This window comes from Carcharodon carcharias, chromosome 33, assembly GCF_017639515.1.
Source record: "Carcharodon carcharias isolate sCarCar2 chromosome 33, sCarCar2.pri, whole genome shotgun sequence".
Classification (NCBI taxonomy): domain Eukaryota; kingdom Metazoa; phylum Chordata; class Chondrichthyes; order Lamniformes; family Lamnidae; genus Carcharodon; species Carcharodon carcharias.
The window spans coordinates 13982544-14002685 of NC_054499.1; the positions used below are offsets into that span (position 1 = coordinate 13982544).

Sequence of the window (20142 nt, forward strand, 5' to 3'; positions counted from 1 at the left end):
GAGTCTGAAAAGGATTATAGACAGGTTAAGTGAGTGGGAAAAATTTTGGCAGGTGGACTATAATGTGGGAAAATGTGAACTTGTCCACTTTGGCAGGAAGAATAGAAAAGCAGCATGCTATTTAAATGGAGAGAGACTGCAGAACTCGGTGGTACAGAGGGATCTGGGTGTCCTGGTACACGAATCAGGAAGTTAATATGCAGATGCAGCAAGTGATTAGGAAGGCAAATAGAATGTTTGCATTTAGTGCAAGGGGACTGGGATAGAAAAGTAGAGAAGCTTTACTGCAGCTGTACAGGGCTTTGGTGAGACCACATCTGGAATACTGTGTACAGTTTTGGTCTTCTTATTTGTAAAAGGTATAATTGCATTAGAAGCAGTTCAGAGAAGGTTCACTCGGCTCATTCCTGGGATGAGGGGCTTATCTTATGAAGAAAGGTTGAGCAAGTTGGGCCTATACCCATTGGAGTTTAGAAGAGTGAGAGGCGATCTTATTGCAACATATAAGATCCTGAGGTGAACTGATAGGGCAAATTCCAGGAGGATGTTTCCACTAGAACTAGGGGACACAGTTTAAGAATAAGAGGTCTCTACCGTTTAAGACGGAGACGAGGAGAATTTTTTTTCCTCTCAGCGCAATTAGTCTGTGGAATTCTCTTCCCCACAGAGCAGTGGAGGCTGGGCCATTGAATATATTCAAGGCTGAGTTAGACAGATTTTTTGATAGACAAGGGTTATGGGGGGGGTAGCAGGCAGCAAAGTGGAGTTGAGATCACAATCAGATCAGCCATGATCTTATTGAATGGTGGAGCAGGCTCGAAGGGCTGTATGGCCCACTCCTGCTCCTAAGTCTTAAGTTCCTAGGTGTGGTCTCACCAATGCCCTGTACAGCTGTAGAAAGACTTGCCCACTTTTTTGCTCCATCCCCCTTGTAATAAAGGCCAACATTCCTTTTGCCTTCCCAATCACTTGCTGTACCTGCATGCTGAGTTCTTGCAATTCACGTACCAGGACACCCAGTTCCCTCTGCACCGTAGCATTCTGCAGTCTTTCTCCGTTTAAATAATATTTTTGCCGGGGCCTGGGAGTAGTTTGTTCTGGCAGAGTTAGCATACCACCCCTGCCCCCCCCCCCCCCCCCCCCCCCCCCCGTGCGACACTGTGTGTGAATACACACCTGCTGGTGTGACATCGAGTCAAGAGGTCCCCAGTTTGTTCCCCAACCTACATCGGGTGGGAGCTGATCTCAGGCGTTCGGTCTTTCGGCCTTGTCGAAAGGAAGTCCCGCTCCCTCTTCCGATCGATTCCCGCCCCCGCCCGCCATGCCTGGGGAGCTGGGAGTTGATGCGTTGTTTGCTGTGTGCTGTTACTCACTGCCGGCTCTCTCTGCTCTCACCAACCCTATACCCCGCTGACCCCCAGATGAAGTCGTTGTGAAGTTCGAGAAAGGGAAGGCCAGAGTCCGCAACATAGCCCAGGACACGTTACCTGTGGTCATCCATGGCAACGGGCCTACCAAGGTAACTGGCCCTAGGCCACCCACTGCCACAAATGAGGGGTTGGGTAAGGGTCATGGTGGATGATGGGAAGCTGTTGCACTTACAATTTGTGAACTGTGATAAACCCCCAGCAAATCATCCCAACTTCTGTCTTTCAAAACCAGGATTGTACCTGGATGGCACGCTTAGGGATGTATAACACTGGGGTACAGTACTGGTGGGGACAGGCCTGTCACTGTATAACACTGGGCTACAGCACTGGTGGGGACAGGTCTGTCACTGTATAACACTGGGGTACAATACTGGTGGGGACAGGTCTGTCACTTTATAACACTGGGCTACAGCACTGGTGGGGACAGGTCTGTCACTGTATAACACTGGGCTACAGCACTGGTGGGGACAGGTCTGTCACTGTATAACACTTGGGTACAGTACTGGTGGGGTCAGGTCTGTCACTGTATAACACGGGTACAGTACTGGTGGGGACAGGTCTGTCACTGTATAACACTGGGCTACAGCACTGGTGGGGACAGGTCTGTCACTGTATAACAATGGGGTACAGTACTGGTGGGGACAGGTCTGTCACTGTATAACACTTGGGTACAGTACTGGTGGGGTCAGGTCTGTCACTGTATAACACTGGGGTACAATACTGGTGGGGACAGGTCTGTCACTTTATAACACTGGGGTACAGTACTGGTGGGGACAGGTCTGTCACTGTATAACACTGGGGTACAGCACTGGTGGGGTCAGGTCTGTCATTGTATAACACTGGGGTACAGTACTGGTGGCGACGGGTCTGTCACTGTATAACACTGGGGTACAGTACTGGTGGGGACAGGTCTGTCACTGTATAACACTTGGCTACAGCACTGGTGGGGACAGGTCTGTCGCTGTATAACACTTGGGTACAGTACTGGTGGGGTCAGGTCTGTCACTGTATAACACTGGGGTACAATACTGGTGGGGACAGGTCTGTCACTTTATAACACTGGGGTACAGTACTGGTGGGAACAGGTCTGTCACTGTAAAGCACTGGGGTACAATACTGGTGGGGATGGGTCTGTCACTTTATAACACTGGGGTACAGTACTGGTGGGGACAGATTTGTCACTATGTAACACTAAGGCACAGTACTGGTGGGGTCAGGTCTGTCACTGTGTAACACTGGAGTACAGTACTGATGGGGACAGGGCCAATTGTTGGAGAGCAGTGATCTCTGTCTGGGGGAGTCACTTAGTTTGATAGCTTGTGAGAACCGGATCAATTTCATCCTGCGACTCGGAGTGTGCCATGAACATTAGTTCAGCACCTTAAAGGGGTAAGAAGTGGAGAGTCGGGAAGGTTAAGCAAAGCAAGATGACCTCGCCCTCAGATACTTGCTCCAGAGACCCTGTGTGTATGTGTGTGTTTTTAAATAATCTCGGTGTGGATTGAATTGTTAATTCTGACTCTCAGCTCCAACTGAATTATCTGGGGAATTATATTCCAAATGTCTGGAACCACGAGGCCGGCTGTGGAATCTGTGATGAGGACTTATTGGACCTGTCAGAGCTACAGGTAATGTGTGTGTGTGTGTGTGTGTGTGTGTGTGTGTGTGTGTGTGTGTGTGTGTGTGTGTGTGTGTGTGTGTGTGTGTGTGTGTGTGTGTGTGTGTGTGTGTGTGTGTGTGTGTGTGTGTGTGTGTGTGTGTGTGTGTGTGTGTGTGTGGTTGTGCCACTGTTTGTGCCCATGTGTGTGTGTCTGTACTATATATATTGTCACTGTTTGTGCATGTGGCACTGTGTCTCTTTGTGTGGGTGTTGTGTCACTATGTGTGTGTGTGTGTCACTATGTCTCTATGTGCGGGTGTGTGTGTCACTGTGTCTGGGTGTGTGTGTGTGTGTGTGTGTATGATTGTGCCACTGTTTGTGTCTGTGCATGTGTGTATCACTGTGTGTATAATGTCACTGTCTGTGCATGTGTCACTGTGTCTCTTTATGTGGGTGTTTGGGTCACTGTGTGTGTGTGTGTGTGTGTGTGTGTATGTGTGTGTGTATTTATAGTTGTGCCACTGTTTGTGTCTGTGTGTGTTGGTATATCTGCGTCACTGCCCGTGTGTGTCTGTGTTACTGTGTTTGTTTGTGTGTGTGTGTACCCTGTGTGTATTTGTGTCACTGTGTGTGTGTGTGTGTGTGTCAGTGTGTACGTGTGTGTATTTGTGTCACTGTGTTTGTGTCGCTGTGTGTGTGTTTTCTGTATTCTCTGTATCCTCTCTCTCCTTCGCCCCCATATCTGAAATGAGAACAACAAACCAACAAACAATCAATAAAAGGAATTTCTGTCACTGGGAATGCTGTGTACAGCTCCATACAGGCTGTACGGTGTGAAATCTTGGAGCGCTGGTTCACACATGTGCTGCAGTCACTGCTCGGAACAATAAGGGACCGGTTACCATGGTTATGGGAAGAGGCCCAGGTGTGCTGTTGAGGGTTTTGGTACACAACACAGCATTGCGAAGCTTGCTAGGAGTCCACCATGTACAGTGCTCCTGCATAATGCTTGCCAACCCTCCAGAACTAGCCTGGAGTCTCTGAGAATTGCAGACTCAACTCCTGGACTTTGCTGCAGACAGAAATTCAGGGTAAAAAACATCAAAGAATTAAACCAAATGCTTAGGAACATAGGAAGGAACATAGGAGCAGGAGTAGGTCATTCGGCCCCTCGAGCCTGTTCTGCCATTTAACTACCTCATGGCTGATCTTCTGTCTCAGTACCAACTTCTCCACTATTCCCATATCCCTCAATGTCATTGGTATCTAGAAATCTATTGATCTCAGTCTTCAACATACTGGGGTCGGGAATTTCTAAGATTCACCACCCTCTGACTGAAGAAATTCCCCCTCATCTCAGTCCAAAATGGCCTACCCCTTATTCTAAGACTATGTCCCCTGGTTCGAGACCCCACCCCCCCATTCAGGGGAAACATCTTTCCTTGTCGAGCCCTGTAAGAACTTTGTACATTTCAATGAGATCACCTCTCATTCTTCCAAACTCCAGTGAATACAGACCCAGTCTCCCTAATCTCTCCTTGTAGGACAATGCTGCCACCCCAGGAATCAGTCTGCTGAACCTCCGTTACACTCCCTCTATGACCAGTATTTCTGTTTTCCTACCTAAATGGATAACTTCACATTTTCCACATTATATTGTTGTTACCCACTTTGCCTGTCTAAATCCCCTTCAAGCCTCTTTGCATCCTCCTCATGATGCACATTCCCACCTGGTTTTGTGCTATCAGCAAACTTGGAAGTATTACATTTGGTCCCCACATCCAAATCATTGATACAGTTTGTGAATAGCTGGGGCCCAAGCATTGATCCTTGAAGAACCCCACTAGTCACAGCCTGCCAACCTGAGAATGACTTGTTTATTCCTACTCTCTGTTTTTTATCTGTTAACCAATCCTCAATCCATGCCAGTATCGTTCCCCCCAGTCCCGTGAACTCTAATTTTGCTTACTAACCTCCTGTGTGGTACCTTAGTTTCGGATTGAACTACATCGTTTTCAAACTTTAATGTAAAATTCCGTCATATTATGGTCACTCTTCCCTAAAGGCTCCTGTACAACGGGAATATGACTTAGCCCGTTCTTATTACACAATACTAGATCTAAATTAGCCAGTTCCCTAGTTGGTTGGCAGTCCCTCTGCTGTTTTGTTTTCATTGGTTCATTATTTAAAGATTTGGAGGAGGTGGGTGGTGGGAAGAAATGCTATTTGACTGGGTGGAGTTGTGCCGGGGTGGGTAGCACAGAGAGTTTGTCAGTATTTACAGGGGACCCTGGGAGTGCGTCGCTATTTACAGGGGGTCCCCCCGATTTGTGCCAGTATTTACAGGGGGTCTGGGGAAGTATGTCTTTATTTTCAGGGGGTCCCCAGGGAGTGTGTGTCAGTATTTACAGGGGGTCCCCAGGGAGTGTGTGTCAGTATTTACAGGGGGTCCCCCAGGAGATTGTGTCAGTATTTTCAGGGGGTCCCCGGGGAGTGTGTGTCAGTATTTACAGGGGGGTCCCCGGGGAGTGTGTGTCAGTATTTACAGGGGGGTCCCCGGGGAGTGTGTGTCAGTATTTACAGGGGGTCCCCGGGGAGTGTGTGTCAGTATTTACAGGGGGGTCCCCAGGGAGTGGGTGTCAGTATTTACAGGGGGTCCCTAGAGAGTGTGTGTCAGTATTTACAGGGGGTCCCCAGGGAGATTGTGTCAGTATTTATAGGGGGTCCCCAGGGAGTGTGTGTCAGTATTTACAGGGGGTCCCCAGGGAGTGGGTGTCAGTATTTACAGGGGGGTCCCCAGTAAGTGTTATTGGCTGGCGTGAGAAGGTGGGGTCCGTGTAGAGTCTGTGAACCCCCTGTCGCTGTCTGTAAAAAAAAAAAATCTGTTTTTGTCTCTTTCTTTCACTCCCTCAGGATGAGGACTATCCTCAGGTGCTGATAGGAGTCTTCATCCTTCAGCCCACCCCGTTCCTCCCTGAGTTCCTGAAACGACTTGTCGCCCTCGAATACCCCTCGGAACAGCGGAGTCTCTTCATCTATAACGGGGTACGTAGGGACCCGAGTTTCCCCGCAGTGTGTGGGGAAGGGGGCTGATCCTAGCCCTGTTTCCTGGGAGTCTCTCGCAGGGTTCCACATCCTCCACCTTGCTGGCAGTGGAGGGGGGGTGTGGTGGTTGCTGTGATGGGGGGGTTGGGAGGTGGTGCGAGGGCTGTACATTTGAACTCTGACCTTTTCCTTTGGCGTGTCGACCCGAGCTGAGTCCACGAACCCACATAGGAGCATATGAGATAGGAGCAGGAGTAGGCCATTCGGCCCCTCGAGCCTGTTCCGCCATTCAGTAAGGTCATGGCTGCTCTGTTTGTGTTTCAAGTTCCACATTCCCATCTACTCCCCGATAACCTTTGATTCCCTTGCCTAACAAGGATCTACCTACCTCGGCCTTAAAAATATTCAATGACCCCCGTCTCCATCGCCTTCTGAGGTAGAGAGTTCCAAAGTTGTACAACCCTCTGAGAGAAAAAAAATTTCTCCTCATCTCTGTCCTAAAAGGGTGTCTGCTAATTTTAAATCAGTGCCCCCCCTAGTTCTGGACCCACCCACAAGAGGAAACATCCTTTCCACATCCACCTTGTCAAGGCCGTTCAGGATCTTATACACTTCAATCAAATCAGCCCTCACTCTTCCAAACTCCAGTGGAAACAAGCCCAGTCTGTCCAACCTTTCCTCCAAAGACAACCCGCTCATTCCAGGCATCGATCTAGTCAGAAGGTCACCAGTTCAAGCCCCACTTTGAAGTTTTGACGCCTCATAATCTAGGCTAATGCTCCCAGTGCGGTTACCTGAGGGAGCGCCACATTGTCAGAGGTGCTGTCAATTCGGATGAACGAGGGCCCCGTTTGCCCTCTCAGGTGGCTGTAAAGGATCCCACATCCATTAATGTGAAGAAGAACCGGGTTTGGGGAGTTGGGTGGTGTTGGGCGTGGGGGTGGGGTTGGAGTTGGGGGTGGGGGTGGGGGTGGTGTTGGGGTTGGGGGTGGGGTTGGGGTTGGGGGTGGTGTTGGGCGTGGGGGTGGGGTTGGAGTTGGGGGTGGGGGTGGGGTTGGGGTTGGGGGTGGGGGTGGGGTTGGAGTTGGGGGTGGGGTTGGAGTTGGGGGTGGGGTTGGGGTTGGGGGTGGTGTTGGGCGTGGGGGTGGGGTTGGGGGTGGGGGTGGGGTTGGAGTTGGGGGTGGGGGTGGGGTTGGGGGTGGGGTTGGGGTTGGGGGTGGGGTGGGGGTGGGGTTGGAGTTGGGGGGAGGGGTGGGGGTGGGGTTGGAGTTGGGGTTGGGGGGAGGGGTGGGGGTTGGGGGGAGGGGTGGGGGAGGGGTTGGAGTTGGGGTTGGGGGTGGGGTTGGAGTTGGGGGTGGGGTTGGGGTTGGGGGTGGTGGTGGGGTTGGGGGTGGGGTTGGGGTTGGGGTTGGGGGTGGGGGTGGGGTTGGATTTGGGGGTGGGGGTGGGTTGGGGTTGGAGTTGGGGGTGGGGGTGGGGTTGGAGTTGGGGGTGGGGGTGGGGGTGGGGGTGGGGGTGGGGTTGGAGTTGGGGGTGGGGGTGGGGTTGGAGTTGGGGGTGGGGGTGGGGTTGGGGGTGGGGTTGGGTTTGGGGGTGGTGTTGGGCGTGGCGGTGGGGGTGGAGTTGGGCGTGGGGGTGGGGGTGGAGTTGGGGGTGGGGTTGGAGTTGGAGGTGGGGATGGGGTTGGGGGTGGTGTTGGGCGTGGGGGTGGGGTTGGGCGTGGGGGTGGGGTGGGGGTGGGGTTGGGGGTGGGGTTGGAGTTGGGCGTGGGGGTGGGGGTGGGGTTGGGGGTGGAGTTGGAGTTGGGGTTGGGGGTGGTGTTGGGCGTGGGGGTGGGGTGGGGGTGGGGGTGGGATTGGGCGTGGGGGTGGGGTGGGGGTGGGGGTGGGGTTGGGGGTGGGGGTGGGGGTGGGGTTGGGAGGTGTTGCGGGGAGAATCGCATCCCAGGTCCCAAGGCTTGGTACTGGCGATCTTGGCTGACGGGGGAATGGTGGTGGCTACTGTCCTCAGTGACCCCTCTGCCCTGGGCTAAAGGAGGAGGGGGCAAGGGTGGGGGCAAATTCAGCCACGGCTTGCACACTGTGGCCTCATGGAGGGGTTGGGCAGGGCTGTGAAGGCTTCCGTGGACAAGCAATTCACTGGCACTTGGCCTGCTGACTCAGGTGAGCCAGGTGTCAGAGGGGAGGCAGTCAGGAGCCCTTCCAGCATTTCCATCCTCAAACAGCCTAGGCCAGGGCCAAGCACAAGCCACAGGTGCGTGGCCTCAAGTTGCATCGGGAGTTTTAAAATAATATGTATTTGTAAACAGGAGGTTTACCACGAGAAACACATCCAGAAGTTCTGGGAGAATCACCAGGAAGATTTTTACAGTATTAAAGTCGTTGGTCCAGAGGAGGAATTGACAGAGGGCGAAGCCAGGGACATGGGCATGTGAGTCAGGCGAGACTGAGGCTTCGGCCTACTCAGACCTTACTCTCCAGCTATGTGTGTGTGTGATTGTGTGTGTTGTATTAGTGTGTGTGTGTGTGATTGTGTGTGTTGTATTAGTGTGTGTGTGTGTGATTGTGTGTGTTGTATTAGTGTGTGTGTGTGTGATTGTGTGTGTTGTATTAGTGTGTGTGTGTGTGATTGTGTGTTGTATTAGTGTGTGTGTGTGATTGTGATTGTGTGTGTTGTATTAGTGTGTGTGTGTGTGATTGTGTGTTGTATTAGTGTGTGTGTGTGTGATTGTGAGTGTTGTATTAGTGTATGTGTGTGTGATTGTGTGTGTTGTATTAGTGCATGTGTGTGTGTGTGATTGTGTGTGTTGTATTAGTGTATGTGTGTGTGTGATTGTGTGTTGTATTAGTGTATGTGTGTGTGATTGTGTGTGTTGTATTAGTGCATGTGTGTGTTGTATTAGTGTATGTGTGTGTGTGATTGTGTGTGTTGTATTAGTGTGTGTGTGTGTGATTGTGTGTGTTGTATTTGTGTGTGTGTGTGTGATTGTGTGTGTTGTATTAGTGTGTGTGTGTGTGTGTGATTGTGTGTTGTTGTATTAGTGTATGTGTGTGTGTGATTGTGTGTGTTGTATTAGTGTATGTGTGTGTGTGATTGTGTGTGTTGTATTAGTGTATGTGTATGTGTGTGTGTTGTATTAGTGTGTGTGTATGTGTGTGTGTTTGCATGTATGTTTGAGGCTCTGTTCACACATCCATCTGCTGGTGAAATGCTCATCCACACCTTTGCTATCCCTGGACTCGACTATTCTATTAGCTACCCTCTGTAAAGTTGAAGTCATTTGAAACTCTGCTATTCCATCCCTTTAACTTGCAGCAAGCCCTGTTCACTTATCCCTTGTGCTCACTGCTGCATCCCATTTAAGCAATATCTTGATTTTAAAAATCCCATCCCCCTCCATGGCCTGTGTGTATGTGTGCCTGTATATGTATGTGTGTGTGTGTGCACGCATGTTGTGTGTGTGTCTTGGTGTGAGTGTGCGTGTGTTTCTGAGAATGAGTGACGTCTGTGTGTGTGTCTGTGTGTGCATATGTACGTGTGTGACTGTATGAGTGTTGTCATGTCTGTTTGCATGTCAGTGTGTGTTTCTGTGCATGATTGTGTACGTTTCTGTGTGTGTGTGTGTGCCTGTATGTGTGTTTCTCTGTATGTGTGTTTTAGTGTATGAATGTGTGTGTGCGCCTGTATTTGTGTGTTTCTGTGTATGTGTGTGTGTGTCTGTATGTGTGTGTTTCTGTGTATGAGTGTGTGTGTGTGCCTGTGTGTGTGTATTTCTGTGTGTGAGTGTGTGTGTGTGCCTGTGTGTGTGTATTTTTGTGTGTGAGTGTGTGTGTTTCTGTGTATATATATGTGTGTGTGTGTGTGTGTGTGTTGGGAGGGGTGCGGGGGGCTGCTTTTGGCTGATTCTGCTTTTCTTGTTCATAGTTCACCCCTTGAAGAGAGACTAGTTCTGTTCCACGTATGCTTGTTTGCCCCACAATCCCCTCCCTCAGCAGGAAGCCGACTCTCAGTCCTTCCATTGTATTTTTCAGGCATTTGTGTCGTCAGGACCTGGACTGTGACTATTATTTCAGCCTGGATTCCGATGTGGTCCTGACCAATCCAAAGAGCCTCAAAATCCTCATCGAACACAACAAGTAAGGTTGATTTATCCGCCAAACTCCTTAGATCCTCACTGCCTCACCCACAGCTCTGTTACCTGTAGGCTCGACTATTCCAACACTCTCCTGGCCAGCCACCCACATTCTACCCCCAGTAAACTTCAGCCGATCCAAAACCCATTGCCCCGTATCCCAACTCGCACCAAGTCCCATTCACCCACCACCCGCTGTGCTCCCAGCCCGGCAGTACCTCAATATCAAATTCTCGTCCTTGTCATCAGATTCCTCCCTCCCCCTCCCTACCTCTGTAATCGCCTCCAGCCCCACAACCATCCAAGATCTCTGCGCTCCTCCAACTCTGGCACCTTGACCCTCCCAGGTTTCCATCGCTCCACCGTTGGCGGCCGTGCCTTCAGCTGCCTGGGGCCCTAAACTCTGGAATTCCCTCCCTAAACCTCTCCACCTCTCTCTCCTCTTTTAAGATGCTCCTTACAACTTGCCTCTTTTACCGAGCTTTTGATCACTTTTGTTTCCTTTTGTGGCTCAGTGTGAAATATTGTTGGATAATGCTCCTGTGAAGCGCCTTTGGGATGTTTTACCACAGTAAGATCATAATAAGGTTGACACCCTCCAGGATGAAGCAGCCCCACTTGATTGGCACCCCATCCACAAACACTCACTCCCTCCATCATCGACGCACAGTAGCAGCAGTGTGTGTCCCATCTACAAGATGCACTGCAACAACTCACCAAGGCTGCTTGGACAGCACCTTCCAAACCCATCACCACTACCATCTAGAAGGACAAGGGCAGTAAACACAAGGGAACACCATCATCTCCAAGACACTCACCATCCTGACTTGGAAATATATCGGCCGTTCCTTCACCGTCGCTGGGTCAAAATCCTGGAACTCCCTCCCTAACAGCGCGGTGGGTGTACCTACACCACAGGGACTGCAGCGGCTCAAGAAGGCGGCTCACCACCACCTTCTCAAGGGGCAATTAGGGATGGGCAATAAATGCTGGGCCCAGCCAGCGACGCCCACATCCTCTAAATGAATTAAAAAAAAGAAAAGGGAGCAGGAGTAGGCCATTCGGCCCCTTGAGCCTGCTCCGCCATTCAATAAGACCATGGCTGATCGGATTGTGGCCTTAACTCCAGTTTCCCGCCTCTTCCCCACAACACTTGACTTCCTCGTCTATCAAAACCTTGTCTAACTCATCCTTGAATATATTCAATGACCCAGCCTCTGCTGCTCTCTGGGGGGGTGGGGGGGGAGAATTCCAAAGAGTAACAACCCTCTGAGAGAAGAAATTCCTCCTCATCTCCGTCTTAAATGGGAGACCCCTTATTTTGAACTGCGCCCACCCCCTCTAGTTCTAGATTCCCTCACGAGGGGGAAACATCCTTTCAGCATCCACCCTGTCCAGCCCCTCTCAGAGTCTTATATGTTTCAAGAAGATCACCTCTCATTCTCCTAAACCCCAATGAGTAGAGGTGCTATATAAATGTAAGTTGTTGATTTATCACACTTTCACCCTGAGAGTGGGAGCTCTCACTGCAGTGCAGGTTCCGCACATGCTGACCCTGGTACCCCGCCGTTTTCCCCGAGTGAGCTCGGCTGGCTGTTCGACTTTGGAAGGAAGCGCACGCCCAACGCACGCTCGCCTCGGTTTCCTGCGGCAGGTGCTGGGCTGGCATTCGGGGTCGAGGACCTGTTTTCCCCCTCACCCCACCTGTCGGGCTGAGGCCGATTATAACACCTTCCAACCGGGCTTAAACCTCCCAGTTCAAACCGAACCTCCGGGGGGGGCCAGGTCTGTGGGAGTGCTCCACTGTCAGAGGCGCCATCTTTCGCAGGAGATGTTGAGCTGATGTCTGCCCCTCTCAGATGGATGTATAAGATCCCGCAGCCACAATTTTGAAGAAAAGCATTGGGCGGGTGGGGGGGGGGAGTTCACCCCAGTGACGCTTGATGATGGTGGAGAACAGGTGGTTTGGTCATCACCAAATTGATGTTTGTGGGAGCTTGCTGTGCGCAAGTTGGCTGCAGCGCCACCTACAACACAGCAGCAGCGACTGCACTTCGAGGAAACGTCTTATTGGCGGCGAAGGTATGGCCTGAGGTGGTGAAAGGCGCTACACAAATGCGTTCAGCGGGCTTCCCCCCACCCCCTCCCACTTCCCGTGTCAGCTGAACCAGTCAGCGTCTCCTCCTGAAACTGGCTGACTGTCACCACCTGGCGGCTGCAGCCATGGCTCTCTTGCGTCATGGCGACTGGATGTAGTGTCCTCAAGAGGGCAGTCTCGAGTCCATCACAAAAGACGGTTGTGGCGGGGGGCGGGGGGTGGGGGGGGGCGGGGGGGGCGTGGGCCATTCAGCCCATCATGCCTGTGCCAGCTGTTGGGAGAGCTACCCAGTTTGCCCCACTCTCAGCTGGTGCCTTGCCATTTCATTTCCCCGTTCAAGTTTTTAATTCAATTCTATCTTTTGAAAACCGCAAATTGAATCTGCTTCCACCGCCCTCCCAGGCAGCGCATTGCAGATCACGACCAAACCGTACACAGCAAGATCCCAATAGCTGACGGCCAGGCCATCCCTCTTTTTAGCTGATGTTGGTTGGTTGGGGGGTGGTGGGGGGGGGGTAAATATTTGTCCAGGATTCTGTTCTTCAAAATATTAACATGGGATCCACCAGAGTGCGCCCTCAGCTTAGGTTCTCACCCAAAAAGATGGCTCCTCTGACAGTGCAGCACTCCCTTGGAGGGTCAGCCTGGACTCTGTGCTCTAGAGTGTGGACTTGAACCTGCGGCCTTCTGCCATTGGCCCCTAGAGGCGGGGATCAGGTTCTGCCATTGGATCCTAGAGGCAGGGTCGGGTTCTGCCATTGGATCCTAGAGGTGGGGGTCAGGTTCTGCCATTGGACTGTTGAAGGGGGGGTGGATATGGGTTCTGCCATTGGACCCTAGAGGTGGGGTTGGGTTCTGCCATTGGATCCTAGAGGTGTGGTTGGGTTCTGCCATTGGACCCTTGAGGGGGAGGGATGGGTTTTGCCATTGGATCCTAGAGGTGGAGTCAGGTTCTGCCATTGGACCCTAGAGGCGGGGGTCAGGTTCTGCCATTGGATCCTAGAGGCAGGTGGTCGGGTTCTGCCATTGGAACCTTGAGGGGGAGAGTCGGGTTCTGCCATTGGACCCTTAAGTGTGGGCGTTGGGTTGTGCCATTGGACCCTTGAGAGGGGGAGTTGGGTTCTGCCATTGGACTTTTGGTGGGGGGGTGGCCAGGGCGTTGGGTTCTGCCTTTGGACCCTTGGTGGTGGAGGGGGGGGGTCGGTTTCTCCCATTGGATTCTTGAGGGAGGGGGATCAGGTTCTGCCATTGGACCCACAGTTCGCTTGTCTAACCTTGGGTTCTCACCTCTCGCCAGGTTTGTGATTGCGCCGATGGTCAGTCGTCATGGCAAGCTGTGGTCCAACTTCTGGGGGGCCATAAATGCAGACGGTTACTACAGCCGATCGGAGGACTACATTGATATTGTGCAGCTGAAGAGAGTGTGAGTAATGGGGTTTGATCAGGCTGGGCTGCTCGGTTTTAAAGGAATTTGTAACATGCTCCCTTGTAAACAGTTTGAATTTTCCCAGATAGAATTTAACAACAACAAGCGATGGCACAAAGGTGAGTGGTATTGTGAGCAATGTAGACGGAAGCATAAATTACCAGGAGGACAGCAGACACGTGGGAACACCACCACCTGGAAGTTCCCCTTAAGCCACTCACCATCCTGACTTGGAAATATATCACCGTTCCTTCACTGTCGCTGGGTCAAAATCCTGGAACCCCCTCCCTAACAGCACAGTGGGTGTACCTACACCACATGGACTGCAGCGGCTCAAGAAGGCAGCTCACCACCACCTTCTCAAGGGGCAATTAGGGATGGGCAATAAATGCTGGGCCCAGCCAGTGATGCCCTCATCCCCGTGAAAGAATTTTTTAAAAAGTGAATCGGCAAAACTGTGGCGAAAGGATTTCAAATGTGAGGCCATCCACTTGGGACCTACGGAGGATGTAATAGGCTACTTCCTAAATGGTGAAAATCTAGGAACCATGGAGGTGCACAGAGAAAATGCCATTAAAATCTCATGAACAGACACAAAAAAAAATCAAAATGTCTAGTGAACTGTTGGCCTTTATATCTAGGGGACCAGAATACAATTGGATAGAAGTCATGCTTGGACTATACACAGCCCTGGTTCAGCCACACCGGGAGTCACTGTGAGCAGTCCCGGGCCTCATGCCTTAGGTAGGATATATTGACCTTGGAGGGAGCGCAGTGCAGTTTTACCAGAATGATACCTGGACACAAAGGATAGATAGATTTCACAAACTAAGGTGCATTCACTGGTTAAGAAGGTTAAGCGGTGATTTGATTGAAATTTTCAAGACGTTAGGGGGAACAGATAAGGTCGACGGAGAGAAATTTATTTCTGACCATTGGTGAGCCTGGGGCTAGGGGGCAGAGTCTAAAAATTCGAGCCGGACTTTTCAGGTAACATGTGTTGATCCTTTCTATAAATTGCCAGCAAAGAAGCTCGAGATCTTCATAGCTCTCTAGTCAGGCACACTGTCCTTGCTCGTTCATTATGGCATGACAAGTGTTATTGTAAACGAGGCCATGAGAAGAGAAGACACCAGATGCCAACCTGTTAACCACTGGGGTTGGAACAAGTGGTCCTGAGCCCCAGTGCCCCAGTCCTTGCCTCAAGACTGCCTTGGCTTTCTCGACTGCTGATGAGGCGCCCGAAAAAAGGGCAACAGGCATGGGTCATACGCCCAACTACTTCAGACAAAGCTAAACAACACCGTCATCTAAACTGACCCCTGGCACTCCAAAGCCTAGAGCATTCCTGGGAGTGACCAAAGTTTAACCATTTCTGAAGTCCCAGCTACAGTACAAACCTAGAAGATATCTGGGAGTTAGAAAAAGGCAAAAAACTTTAATTATTAAAGCAGACCCTAACCCTATGCAGATACAACCAGGACCCTCGCAACTCACACTTCACACCATCTGCAATTATCACCACCAGACCCCAAGATGTAACAAATGGAGCTGACTGTTTAATATTAAATTCAGTCATGGGGGGAGACGGGGGCCTAGCATCACTCGACTAGTAATCCAGAGGCCCAGGCTAATGCTCTGGGATCATGGGTTCAAATCCCACCACGGCAGCTGGTAGAATTTAAATTCAATTAATAATCTGGAATTGAAGAAGTAGCCTCAGTAATGGGGACCATGACAACTATTGTCGACTGTTGTAAAAACCCCTCTCCGCCACTAAGTAAGGGGAGAGTCCTCGACTCCGTCCTGCCACATGCTACCCACCACCATCTCGGCACAACCCCAACCCAGCACGAGGTAGAAAAGGCCATTCGACAGCTAAAGAGCAACAAGGCATCAGACATCGATGGAATCCCCGGCAATGCACTAAAGCAAGGCGGAGAAGCACTATAGGCGTGAATACGTGGTCTCGTCCCTCCTTATCTGGAAGGAGGGGAGCATGCCAGGACATCTCAGAGAATTGTAACCATCTTCAAGAAAGGTGACAAACCCGGCTGCAGTAACTATAGAGGAATCTCCCTGCTGTCGGCCACAGGAAAGGTCATCGCAAGAATCCTCCTCAATCGCCTTCTCCCTGTGGCTGAAGAGCTCCTCCCAGAGTCGCCATGCGGAGTCCGCCTTGATCTTCACAGACATGATCTTCACCACATGGCAACTGCAGGAGAAGTGCAGGGAACAGCACCAACCCCATGTACACGGCTGCCTCTGACCTCACAGAAGCCTTCGACACTGCCAATAGTGAAGGGCAATGGAGCATCCTCCTCCGTTTTGGCTGCCCTCAAAAGTTTGTCACCATCCTCCGCCAGCTCCATGATGACATGCAAGCCGTGATCCTGACCACCACAGACTCAATCCACGTTCAGATCGGGGTCAAGCAAGGCTGTGTCATCACACCGACACTCTTCTCGATCTTCCTTGCTGCAACGCTCCCCGCTGGAGTGGAGCTAAACTACAGAACAAGCAGGAACCCATTCAGCGTCCGTCATTTGCAGGCCAGATCCAAGGTCATCCCACCCTCTGTCATTGAACTACAGGATGCAGATGATGCTTGAGTCTGTGAGCACTCAGAGGCCGAGCTCCAAGCCATCATCAACACCTTCACCGAGGCGTACGAGAGCATAGGCCTTACACTAAACATCCATAAGACTAAGGTTCTCTTGGCCTGCCCCACCACACCGCACTGGTTATCAAAATCCACAACGCGGCCTTAGACAACGTGGACCACTTTCCATACCATGGGAGCCTAGTGTCAACAAGGGCAGACATTGTCGACGAGGTTCGACACCGCCTTCAGAGTGCCAGTGTAGCCTTCGACTGCCTGAGGAAGAGTGTTTGAAGACCAGGACCTCAAACCCAGCACCAAGCTCATGGTCTACAGAGCAGTGGTGATACTCACATGGACTCTGTACAGCAGGCACCTCAAAACTTTGGAAAAGTACCTCCAGCACTGCCTCCACAAGATCCCGCAAATCCATTGGCAGGAATGGTGCACCAGTGCCAGTGTTCTCACTCAGGCTAGCATCCCCCGCATCACATTGACCACGCTCGATCAGCTCCGCTGGGAGGGCCTGACACGAGACCCCCGAAACAAGCGCTCCGCTCGGAGCTTCAACACAACGAGCGAGCCCCAGGAGGGCAGAGGAGACGCTTCAAGGCCACCCTCTCAAAGCCTCCTCGAAAAAAATACAACATCCCCACCGACATCCGGGAATCCCTGGCCCAAGACCATCCGAAATGGAGGGAAAGCATCCAAGGAGGAGCTGAACTCCTTGAGTCTTGTCGCTGAGGGCTAGCAGAAGCCAAACTTCGAAACGAAAGGAGCGCGTGGCAGACCCACCCACCCGTTCCCCCTACCACCATCTGCAAGTCGCGCATTGAACTCTTCAGCCTCCTCAAAACTCACTTTTAGTGTGGAAGCAAGTCATCCTCGACCCTGAGGGGCTGCCGAAGAGAAGACTTCACTAATGCCCCCTTTAGGGGAGGAAATCTGCTGTCATACCCGGTCTGGCCCACATGTGACTCCAGACCCACAGCAATGTGGTTGACTCTTTAACTGCCCCTCTGAAATGGCCGAGCAAGACACTCAGTTCAAGGGCAATTAGGGATGGGCAACAAATGCTGGCCTTGCCAGCGACGCCCACATCTCATGAAAGAATCAAGAAAAAAAAGGTTCCAGTCTCCATATAATAAAAAGGATATTGAGGCACTGGAGGAAGTGCATAATAAAAAGATTTACAAGGATTATACCAAAGCAGAGAGGTTGTAGCTATGAAGAAATACTGTACGGGCTGTGGCTCTTTTCTCCAGAAAAGAGAAGACTGAGGGATGACCTGATAGGGGTCTTTAAAATTGGGAGGGGCCTCGATAGAGTTGATGTAGAGAAGGTGTTTCCACTTGTTGTGGAGACCAGAAATAGGGGACCATCAATATAAGATCGTCACTAATAAATCCAATCAGGTATTCAGGAGAAACTTCTTTACCCAGAGAGTGAAACTCACTACCACAGGGAGTGGTTGAGGTGAATTGTGTAGATACATTTTAAGGGGAAGCTGGTTAAACACATGAGAGTGAAGGGAATAGAGGGTTACGATGAAAGGTTTAGATGAGAGGAGGTGTGACTGGAGCATAAACACCAGCATGGACTGGTTGGGCCAACTGGCCTGTTTCTGTGCTGTACATCCCATGTAATCACAAAGAAGCTTGCTTACATCACGTTAATCACACCAGTTGTTTAGGGAAACCCAAAAAGATTTTTGCTTTGTGTCAAAGTGCAATTATCTATTCACTTGCTACCCCCATCCCCACCCCAAGCCTGAATTTGGCAACCTCCCACTATTCCTGGCCAGGACTGACACGATTGGATCATTTTTCCCTGTCAGTCTTAGCTAGAGACTGCCCTACTGTAAGTGAAAGAGATTGACCTTATGCCCAGAATTTATGTAACTATCCTTCAATGATTATATCTCGCTGGAGAAATTGCCCTGCTTTTACTGGGAGAAGTTGCTGTAATTCTGGTTTGTAGAGACTATTTTATAAGTAGACTCTGTGGACTGTTTTGATGTAATGCCCTCTTTAAATAGAATCTGCAGACAGTTTTATGCAGTGTGATGCTTAAATAGACTCTGCAGACAGTTTCATGCTTAAATAGACTCTGCAGACAGTTTGACGTTTAAATAGACTCTGCAGACAGTTTGTTGTTTAAATAGACCCTGCAGACAGTCTGATGTTTAAATAGACCCTGCAGACAGTTTGATGTTTAAATAGACTCTGCAGACAGTTTGATGTTTAAATAGACTCTGCAGACAGTTTGATGTTTAAATAGACTCTGCAGACAGTTTGATGTTTAAATAGACTCTGCAGACAGTTTGATGTTTAAATAGACTCTGCAGACAGTTTGATGTTTAAATAGACTCTGCAGACAGTTTGTTGTTTAAATAGACTCTGCAGACAGTTTGATGTGGTGTGATGTTTAAATATACTTTCTTTGCTGCAGTGCACAGTTTAAATAGACAATAGACTTTGGATTCTTTGACGTAGTGCACTATTTAAGTAGATTCTGTGGGTAGTTTGCTGCAGTGAGCTATTTAAACAGATTGTGCTGTAAAACCCCCCAGCCAGCTCCAACTCGCTGTTGACTGTAGTATCAACAGATTCTCTGCACCTTTATCTGTTTCTAATGCCCAGGGACAGCTTGTTAACTTCTTTAACCCCCTTGGCAGCTAAACTTGGCTTGGTGGACAATTTGCATTAGCTCACCATGAGCCCAGAGATTGGTTGCGGGAGATGTTGGGAATATGTGATTGAGGGAGATGGAGGGATTGATGGAGATGGAGGGAGGTAGGAACATAGGAGCAGGAGTGGGCCATTCAGACTGTCGAGCCTGCTTCCCCCATTCAGTACGATCATGGCTGATCCTCCACTTCAATGCCTTTTCCCCACACTATCCCCATATCCTTTCATGTCATTGGCATTTAGAAATCTGTCAATCTCTGCTTTAAACAAACTCAGTGACTGAGCTTTCACGGTCCTCTGGGATAGAGGATTCCAAAGATTCACAATCCTCTGAGTAAAAATAATTCTCCTCATCTCAGTCCTAAGCGGCTTCCCCCTTATTTTGAAATTGTGTCCCCTGGTTCTAGACTCCAACCAGAGGAAACATCTTACCTGCATCTACCCTGTGTATTCCTTTAAAGTATTTTGTAGGTTCCAATGAGAACACCTCTCATTCTTCGAAACTCTAGAGAATACAGTTTCTCCAATCTCTCTTCATAGAACATTCCTGCCATCCCAGGAACAAGTTTGTTGACCCTCTGTTGCACTCCCTTTATGGCAATAATATCCTTCCTAAGGTGCGGTCTGACCAACACAATTGAAGCAAGACTTCACTACTTCCGCACTCAAATCCTCTTATGATAAAGACTAACATACCATCAGCCTTCCTAATTACTTGCTGCAACTGCATGTTGGCTTTCAGTGACTTATTGACGAGGACACTCGGGTCCCTTTATACATCTACACTTTCTAATCTTGTACCACTTAAGAAATATTGTGCACATCTGTTCCTCTTACCAAACCTCACATTTTTCCACATTATATTCCATCTGCCATGTTGTTGCCCACTCACTAAGTCTGCCCAAGTCCTCTTGAAGCCATTTTGCATCTTCCTCACAACACACATTCCCACCTAGCTTTGTGTCACCTGTGAAGTTGGAAATATTACATTTGGTCCCCACATCCAAAGCATTGAAATATATTGTGAACAGCTGGGGCCCAAGTACTGATCCTTGTGGTACCCAACTAGACACAGCCTGGCAACGTGAGAATGACCCGTTTATTCCTACTCTCTGTCTT

At 50.2% G+C, this 20142-nt stretch overlaps 1 protein-coding gene across 1 annotated transcript in view; it reads left to right on the plus strand.

The window, feature by feature from the left end:
• Window positions 1-20142, plus strand: part of plod3 (procollagen-lysine, 2-oxoglutarate 5-dioxygenase 3) — a 140388-nt gene that overhangs the window by 98266 nt on the left and 21980 nt on the right. Inside the window, exons 6-11 of the mRNA XM_041178779.1 lie at window positions 1422-1519; window positions 2957-3058; window positions 5944-6075; window positions 8384-8505; window positions 10107-10211; window positions 13603-13728. Of these exons, the coding sequence (XP_041034713.1) occupies window positions 1422-1519; window positions 2957-3058; window positions 5944-6075; window positions 8384-8505; window positions 10107-10211; window positions 13603-13728 (685 nt within the window). The remainder of the gene's footprint in view (window positions 1-1421; window positions 1520-2956; window positions 3059-5943; window positions 6076-8383; window positions 8506-10106; window positions 10212-13602; window positions 13729-20142) is intronic.